The 9,608-nt window shown below is 45.9% G+C and overlaps 1 protein-coding gene across 1 annotated transcript; it reads right to left on the reverse strand.

Moving 5' to 3' along the window:
- Window positions 1-496: 496 nt before the first annotated feature.
- Window positions 497-4,805, reverse strand: TWIST1 (twist family bHLH transcription factor 1). The gene is made up of 2 exons (XM_055420547.2): window positions 4,030-4,805; window positions 497-3,501 (listed from the first exon to the last, which is right to left on the reverse strand). The coding sequence occupies exon 1, from the start codon at window positions 4,678-4,680 to the stop codon at window positions 4,072-4,074; it is 609 nt and encodes a 202-aa protein (XP_055276522.1). The 5' UTR covers window positions 4,681-4,805; the 3' UTR covers window positions 497-3,501; window positions 4,030-4,071.
- Window positions 4,806-9,608: the final 4,803 nt, after the last annotated feature.

Raw genomic sequence — 9,608 nt, forward strand, 5'->3', positions numbered from 1 at the left:
GGGCTGTCCACGCGGCCCCCGGAGGCCTCGGACGCTGTCACCCTCCCCACGTTGCGGCCCGCCCGCCACCCACGCCGGGGAGCCCGGGCCCGCCCCCGCCCGCGTTAGCCGCAGGTGAGACTCCCGCTCCCCACGGAGTTCTGTTTGGGTTTCCGTGGCGTTTGTTCCCCGCAGGTTTGTTTGTTTTTCTTCAAATTACAGATGCAGGGAAAACCGCCTGACATCATGAGAGTGGGACAAACGCTCACTTTGAAGGATTCCTGGGCAGGACTTCAAGTGAAATCATATGCCTGAGAAGAACTTGATACCGGTCTAGAGAAAATAACCAGTTCTGAGTTTGCCAAACCGTGGAATGTGCAAAATGCTCCACTTTTTTGCAAGAGGCCAAATGTCCCTTAAAAAGCTCCATTATGAATATGAGCCTGAGGACCGAAGGAGCAAGAAACTTGTGTCCTTGCTGAGTGTAGGGGGAAAAGTACACAGGTTGTGAGTTTCTGCTCTTTAACGTTTATTAAAATGTTCCACTTTGGGGAGGGTACCTGCAACTCTGCATGAATTATCATTTGTGCATGTGTTTATTAGCAAGTGTGTGCATAAAGAGGGGAAATGTGTGTAATGGGAACACAAATGTACTGCTTTCTTATGATTGAAGCCTATCAATCCAACGAAATTAAAACCATGATTAAAAGATCATGCGCACAGCAGAGGAAACGTTCTTAGTCAGTTATTTAGAATTCAACCAAGACAATTTAATACAATACTTTCCCTTCACTGAATACATTCTGGCTAAAGGGTAAAGACTCTTGGATCCAGATACCACATTAAATTCTCACTTCTGAAACAGGTAATTCATCTTAAAATGCCCTTTAAATAAGAATAGGTAGTAAAAATGAAACGAGATGAAAATCGGAAACATGGATAGAAACACAGGTGCTTCATTTCTGTTCTGAAGCAGAATTGGCATTGTGGTGTGTAAGGGATGGGGAAAGTTGGGTAGACAGAAATAGTCTGGCAAGCTGAAAACTGGATTCTTACAGTTAATATTTTCCACTGTGAATCCTTCTCACTCAAAGCAAAACTGTTCACATTTCATTCATTTATCTGAAAATCTCAAGAAAAATATTAGCTTCAGTTTAGTATTATTACTCAACATAAATATGACATTTGCTTTTCTCCTAAGTCGAGAACTCTCTCTCACACACACACACACAAGAAAAAAAGGCAAATGGAAGGCTACCTTTTTTGAAACTTTTAGTTTCTACATCATCAGAGATAAGATCGGAATTACCTTCTCTGCCAGATGGTCAGCTCCATTCTGATGTACGTCAGGAAATCTGAAATATCAAATAGTCAGACCAAGCTAGTAACAAGATTCCTCCATGAGCAATTTAGAAAATGGAGGTGGTTCGATGACACAAAGGAGAAAATCACCTTCTAGTTGCCCTCCCTCATTTTCTAGGGCATCCTCTTTACATTTCTGTTCTACACACACACACATACACTCCACAAATAATCAGTTTCTGTCCTGTTATTTTATAAAGAACTATAAAAATCTAAAAAAAGCATTTCCTGAAGCTTTCATTAATCTTTTGGTGTAAGTAAATTCTACAGGCTTCTTATTGCAAAACATGGTCTAAAATACTTACAATAATAAATTTACAATATTGTTATGTCAGCATTCTATGACGATGTGTGAAAAAGAGGGGAAACCTTCAGGTAATATAATAACCTCAACCAGAGCTGAGCAAACACTGTTTCGAGTCATACATTTATTTGCCATAGTCATTATTTGAATTAGGCAGCAAAATTATTTTCCAGTTTGAATACATCCCTAATTATTCTTGAAGGCAATAAGCTGGATATAACTTAAGAACTTAGTGATACAAACTCACTATTTCTAATGGTGAGTTTATAAAAGCTAGTATTTTTCTGGCCCAGAAATAACTAGAATGAAATAAAAAGTCAAGTACCATTTGTCCATGTTACTGTTTTACTTACTGAATTAGATTTTGTATACATGTAAGTAACCAGGGAAAAATCCCGTGAATAAATTTTACAAAATATATTTGCTAGTGAACTGACTAGAAAATGAACAGCTATATCATTTAAAATTGTAACTGTTCCAATAATTACTGAAGATACTGAAAATTCAGGTTAATTGTTTTCTGTGTAGCTGTATGGAGCAGCTTATAAGGAGGTTGCTTTCCAAATGGATATCAATATGGGAAAATATTAACTTTGACTTTTTGTTTTAGCAAACGACATTAAATGTCATTCTCATTCCTGAAAGTTAAGCAAATTATAAGTGGAATTATCTTTCATGCGGAATTAAACTTTCTTTTCTGTACATTTGTAGTCATTTACATGTGTGTATACACATCTATCTATAGATAGGTAATTTTGATAACACTTTATGCATACTTCCACTGAAATAAACCTATTACTTAAAAATCCTCATAAAGTGTGGAGAGCATGACAAAAACACACAGTAACAAGAGAAAATAGTGCTGACTTATACTGCTTATTTGCTTAACTGTTTTACAAATGCATTCTCAAAATATAAGTAAGAAAGGTGAGTAACTATTAAGTTTTGCTGTCTGGGGACCTGATAAGAGATGAAGGAGAGATGCTAAGTTCACTGAACACCAAATGGGAATAATGATAAAGCTGTCTTTCTACATAACATGCCCCTACATGTCAATAACTAGTTGGAGTTTTTCACTGCTTTGTTTATATTAATGCCCTCTCATACTCCTGGGTGTCTCCAGAGTTAAACAAGCAGGTATTTACTGCCAACTTAATCCTTTAAAAATATAGACCAAACTTTAAGGTTCTTACAATTTTCAATCATATTTATTTATTGCAGAAAAATAATGTACAAAGATATTTACAAAACAATCATAAAAATATGAATGCATTTAGACACCGGATCTATTTGCATTTTACCATGGGTCATCAATAAATAAATAGAATGTTGTTTTTTGTTATTTTAAGTTTTTTTTTCCCTCAGAGGAAGAATGAAAAAAGGAATTAACTGACTGTGGTTTTGTGAGTCAGTTGGATCCCAATATTTTTATTTCTAAAGGTGTTCTTAAAATTCCTCTGATCGTTACCATTTTAAAATGGAGAAAGTCCATAATGATGCCTTTCCTTTCAGTGGCTGATTGGCACGACCTCTTGAGAATGCATGCATGAAAAAATAAAAAACATTCTTCGTCAAAAAAACCAAAAAAAAAAAAAAGAGGAGGAACACAAACAACTGTTCAAACTTCTATCAGAATGTAGAGGTGTGAGGATGGTGCCGCTGCCCGTCTGGGAATCACTGTCCACGGGCCTGTCTCGCTTTCTCTTTTAAAAGTGCGCCCCACGCCCTGTTTCTTTGAATTTGGGTTCTGCTCTTCTAATTTCCAAGAAAATGTTTGGCATATATATTTATTTTTAGTTATCCAGCTCCAGAGTCTCTAGACTGTCCATTTTCTCCTTCTCTGGAAACAATGACATCTGCAAAAACCCAGAGGGGGGAAAGTTGGTTATTGTTTAGGTCTCTGTGGCTGTTTTGTAAAACTAGTGAGCACTGTTGTTATCACCACCACGGAGAAATTGCGCTGAACAACCTGGAAGGATTTCAGCCCAAGGGCAAGAGGAAGTGGGTGGGCGGAAAGAAGGAGGAGGTGGAATTTGGAAACATTTGTTTTAAGGAGAACGAAAACTTAAAGCCAAAAGAAAGAGAGGCGCTGGCAAGGCTGTCCTTACCCGTGGCCCTCGAATCTTTTTCAGTCTTCCCTCCTGTCACGCACACTCACGCACACGCACACCCCTCACCAGGGCGCATCCTCCTCTCCCTAGCGGGGACTGAGCTCCCTTCCAAGAACGCGCGGGGGGCTGAGGTGGCGGTGCCAGGCTGGGTGTGAAAGCGGAGAGGGGAATGGGAGACGGGGAGGAAGGCCAGGTGGACCGGGAGCCGCACCCCAGCCTTCAATCTGTCTGCCACCTGAGCGGCGAAGGGGCGCGGAGGCGCCGGGTCCTTACCTAGGTCTCCGGCCCTGCCGAGGGGGTGGGGAGCTCCGCCTGCTAGTGGGACGCGGACATGGACCAGGCCCCCTCCATCCTCCAGACCGAGAAGGCGTAGCTGAGCCGCTCGTGGGCCACATAGCTGCAGCTTGCCATCTTGGAGTCCAGCTCGTCGCTCTGTAGGACCTGGTAGAGGAAGTCGATGTACCTGGCCGCCAACTTGAGGGTCTGGATCTTGCTCAGCTTGTCGGAGGGCAGCGTGGGGATGATCTTTCGCAGCGCGGCGAACGCCTCGTTCAGTGACTGCGTGCGCTGGCGCTCCCGCACATTGGCCATGACCCGCTGCGTCTGCAGCTCCTCGTAGGACTGCGGACTCCCGCCGCCGCTGCTGCTGCCGCCGCCGCCCGCGCCGCCGCCGCCGCCGCCGCAGCCCGCAGACTTCTTGCCACGCTTGCCTTGGGCCGGGCTGCCAGGCTCCTCGCCGCCTCCGACGCCCCCGCCCGCGGCCCCGCCGGGCCCCGCGCCGCCCCCCGCGCTGCGCCGGCTGCTGCGCCGCTTGCGCCCCCCGCGCTTGCCGCTCGGGGGCTGCTGCCGGTCCGGCTCCTCCTCGCTGTTGCTCAGGCTGTCGTCGGCCGGCGAGACTGGCGAGCTGGACACGTCCTGCATCATCTCTTGGGCGGCGACGTGCGGCCTCGCGGGCCCGGGGCAGAAGGGCGGCCCGGGGAAGAGGAGGAGAGCGGGGCGCCTCAGCCCGCCAGCTTCCCCCGCGCGCGGCGCCGGCCCGGGCGGTGCGGCCCGCGGAGGAGGGAGCGGGAGGAGGGCCGGGGAGGATCTCCGCGGGGAGGGCGCGCGGGGGAGGCGGGGAGGGAGGCGGGCGGGGGAGGGGACGGTGTGGATGGCCCCGAGGTCCAAAAAGAAGGCGCCCAACGGCCGCACGCACGCCCCGCTCGGCCTCCTGGAAACGATGCCGGTGTCGGCGAGCCCGCGAGGTGTCTGGGAGCTGGGCGAGAGCTGCAGACTCGGAGGCTCTTATACCTCCCGTGCAAGCGGAAAGTTTGGGGGCAGCAGTGTCATTGGCCTGACGTGGGGAGGAGGGACTTTTCGAAGTTTTATAGGAAAGTTTCCGCTTTCCAGCCCCCCTTTCTCCGTCCCCACCCCCCTTCCTCGGGGTCTAACAATTCGTCCTCCCAAACCATTCAAAAACGACCCGGCCCGGGCGGCCGGCCCCTCTGCCCGCCTCCTTGCTGCCCTCCCCCTTTCTTCCCCGCCGCCCTCCGCCCGCGGGCGCGGGGCGATTTCCTTCCGCGCCGGAGCGCGCGGGCCGCGCCCCCGCACCCGAGCGCAGCCCGGGGAAGCGACCGGAGGGGACCGTGCCCGCCGCCTTGTCGGTCCCTCCTGGAGCGGCTGTGACAGCAGCGGCGACACCAGCTTCTGCACAGTGGGTGGAAGTCTCAGCTCGCCCCAGTACCCGTTAGGTCCGTGGCGCGGTTTGGGATCCTGGGGCAGGGGAACTGGCAAGAATACCTGCGACGGCGGAGCCCACCCGATGGTCAGGTAGACGAGGCCCTGGAGTCCCAAGGGCCAAACCACCGTGGTTGGTCCTGAGGTCGTGGGCGTTTCTGAAGACGTGGCCGCGCCAGGGACTGTAGCTCTGCTCCTCGGCCTGTTCTCATCTTTCCTCGAGACGCAGCTGGGCCTTTCTTTTACGTCCACAGTGACCCAATCTGACGTTTCCCAACACCCAAAGGACTACACCTCCGAAGGTGCTAGAAAAATGCAGAAGTTCATTCCCCCGAAGAAGGCAGTCCTGTTCTTGGAGAAGGCGGCAGGGCAGGAGGTGGGCAGCGCAGGGTCTTCGCCGCGGCCCTGATTGCCTGTGCTGCTAGCCCAAGGTGGAGTGCCTGTGGCCACTTCAGCCTCACCCCCTTCCCAGATAAGGCCCTGAATTATGACTGTAAATGTCGGCTCTGAGAGCGTGAGGTGGGGACTCAACATTGCCTGGACACGCGGGGCTGAGGGCTGCGAGGGTCCCCTTCCCCACCCTCACTCTCCGCTCCTAGAAGGTTCAGTAAGCAATTCTGTTCCGCGTGCCACAAACGCACCACAATTATTTGGACACTTTTACATTTTAAGCGTTTCTATTTAATAAGTCACAATGAAAAGGCCCAGAAGAAGGTGTTAATGTAGATTCTGGCAAGTCGGAAGCAACAAAAGTTGGTGAGCTGGAAAGGATGCTGCTGTGAAAGAGAAGCACATTTTTGCGATGCTAGGCTTTTTTTTTTTTTTTTAACGAGTTGGGAGGGAATAACCGTTCTATGTGCATTCTTTTAAGTTGCAAAGCAACCAGAAGTCAAAAGCAGTAGTTGGTTTTCGGGCACATTTGGGGGTGTGGAAGTTGCGTGCCCTGTGTTCTGGTACCCTGCGCAGGCCGAGGTCTACTCACCCTCTCCTTCGTCTGGACTCTAAGCAGCGAATTAACTTAGAGAAGCTTCCTTTTCTGGGCAGACGGAGGGTCTCGGCCCACAGTGTCCGGAGGAGCAGGCGGGAGCCCAGGCGAGGCGCGGGCAGGCCACGTGGCTGTGCCCCGCTGAGGCTCGCGGCTGCAGTCCGGTCCCAGAAACCCTGGGGTCTGGGGGCCGGTTGAAGGGTTCAGCCTTCTAGGGAAGTGAGGGCAAGAAGATCCATTACGCGGAGGGCGAAGGAGGCTAAGCTTTCGTGGGAGGGGCGATCTGTAGGGTTCATCTATCACTTTTTTTTTTTTTAACAAATATTCATAGACAATGACCACAGCGTGCCAACATGCCTTCTTCTCGGGTCGCTGACATATTTTAAAATGAATGCCTGTCTGAAAATCAGATTCTACTTGACCTCCACTTAATAGTTTACAGCCGGGTCTTCTTAAAACAAAGCACATTCAGATAAGTCACTCCTGTGAGTGCATCTTCTGCCTACAGGATATGATTTCTTGGAGCAGTTAGAGAATAGGCAGAAATTGTTTTTTTAACTTTTGATCTCTGAGTATTCCGCAGTTCTTATTTGAACGTTACCTATGTCTGTGGGTTGTTGTTAAGATTAATCTCAAATGTTATTCCCCCCCCCCTTTCAGCTGAATACTCGAAAATAAAGAGATCAAATAATTGGATTCTTCCCTTTGTGGCTATGGGTAAGCAAGACAGGAAAGTGTGGGCAAGGTAAAGGAAATTTTACCTGCCCAAGGGGAGTTGGAGGGGTGGGGTGGGTACTGGGATGAAAATCGGGGCAGAGAAGCCGAAGGAGAAACCAAGTCCACAACAGCGCAACATTAGCTGGCCCGACTTGCAAAATCATCAATCTCTAAGGCTAGTTCCGTTTAAAATGAGCCTAGTCCTTCTCTGGGCACTCAAACTTCAGGAGATAAAGAGCTCCTAGCCACTGCCTACAGGGATCCACAGGAGTGAGGCCATGCTATGGATGCCAGAATGCTTAAAATAGGGTTTTTAACATGAATGAACTAAACCAGAACTATCCCAGGCACGGAATCTTCTTGACCTTGTCACATTGAATGACTTTAGTTCTGGGGAAAAAAAAATTCTCTCGTACTCTTCAAAGGAGTGAAAAATGAGAATAAAAGTTCTTGAGTGTTAAAAAGTTAGTTTTTAAACAGCAGGTTGTAGCTTGACTAATGAATTACCTCTCAAAATGTCTGAGACTTGATGCTCCTACTTTGCAAACTGCAATCTTTGCTGGCCCATTGTCCCATCTGTATTCTACTTAACATTTATGTAACAAATTTCTTATCCGCACTTGCTGGGGCAAGAATAAAGGCAAACTCTCTTTTTATGTCCTTAAGAGTTGAATATAATTCTGGATATTTTGTATATGCAACAATAATGATGACTTCCACAATATTTGGTTTACCATATGAAAACTTAATGTAGTTCTAAAATCCCAATTTCAGGCTCTTTAGAAAGGGTCTTAGGAATTTCCCTTTGGGGCTGAACTCAGTCTGACTTAAAGGATGTCAGGGGAAGACTACCTTCTTTGGGAATTCTGAATGCATTGGAATTAAATCATTTAATCTACTTCTAAAATAAATGCCCTAAAAAATTAACTGAAAACAAAAAAAAAAAAGTTTTTCTTTTGCAATCGGATAAACGAGGTTTGTTTTCAAACTGCACATTTGGCATGTCCTCAATCCTTCCTGAGGAATGTGTACTGTGTTAAAATGTGAAAAAAGAATACTGTTAGAAGTAATAAAGTTACAAATCTCATACTCAGCATATGCAAAAAGTATGTATGTATATGTATTCTTAAAGTTTGAATCTGCACTGGCATTCTTCTAGCAATATTTATAAATACTTTCAGAGAAGGAAAAGAAACATGCATACACTATAACATTAGCAAGCTGCTACAGTTTGGAGTTGGGATTTGCACAAAAGGTGAGCACTTGAGTATGTTCCTACTCTTTCCCCTCAGGTTTTGGATGACCTACCACCTGTTTGTTGGCTTAAGAGTTCTGTGAAATAATTTCTCTGGATTGCATGAATGAAGCACAGAAACATTCACACAGAAGGGGGCGCAGATTGAAAAAGACTGCGTTTGAATACATCTCATATGAGAATGTACACGTTAGATTTCATCTTGGTTTGAATACTTCACAGGGATTGGATTGCCTACTTCACTATTTAAGTGAGGGAATTTTATCAAAGTGCAATATAAGGGTCTGTGTCAGCACAAGTGACCTGAATAACTGTGTGAAAGCAGATTCTTTCTCAGTGACACTGGTAGTTTTCAGGATGTTTTACCTTCCCCTAAAGAGGTCATTCTCTTTCTCCTTTAACGATAGTTTAATTCATGAATTTAAATGATTCTACCTTTGTCTTTCTCAATCTTCTTAAAAACAGGATAAAAAATTATGAAATTTGAAGCTTCCAATTCAGAAATAAAATGGAAAAGTATAAAGCACAAGAAATTGAGTTGCCAACAGCACCTCAAATGAGCAAATCAAAGTTTCAATAAATATTCATCTTTAAAATATCTGACATTCTGCACTGAAAATTAGGATGGGATTAGGAGACACAATACAGCAGACTTGTAGGCAGAGAAGAATCGGTGTGGAAAAGTATAGAATCTCGAGTCTCCGCACATCTCTTTATCACCTTGTTGGCTTTGCACACTAGAAAGTTTATGTCCCAGCTTTGCTGCCGCTTGAACTGGTTGAAATGTGCTCTCACTTATTTCAGAGTTGCTGGAATGACTGAAGAAATAATGTAAGAAATGCACAGTTACCCATAGCGGCTTTTATGATGGCCACAATTTTCCTACATAGTAATCATTTTTATCTCTTCTTTTTAATCATCTGATGATCAAATAATTTGAATATAAGTTGAATGATTTACATTCTGTGTTTTTCCTGCTAAAGTTCCCTTTCTGATTACTCACAACTTTCATCTCTCTCTTCACTTCAAGGGATTTCCTTTTTTCACAAGTGGCTTTTCCTGAAGCCTTAAATCCTATTTCCATTGTTTGGATTAATTCTTCCTGCAAAAACATGTTGTTTTTGCCAGTGACCACAAGAGGACACAATTTCCCAGAGAACTTTGTTGAAAAAGAAACTT

The sequence above is a fragment of the Moschus berezovskii genome, chromosome 3, assembly GCF_049115385.1.
Source record: "Moschus berezovskii isolate FMDL1 chromosome 3, NW_MosBer_1.0, whole genome shotgun sequence".
NCBI lineage: Eukaryota > Metazoa > Chordata > Mammalia > Artiodactyla > Moschidae > Moschus > Moschus berezovskii.

Bases quoted from the DNA above. Each gene is read 5' to 3' on its own strand.
- TWIST1 (XM_055420547.2), bottom strand. From the start codon at position 4,680: ATGATGCAGGACGTGTCCAGCTCGCCAGTCTCGCCGGCCGACGACAGC.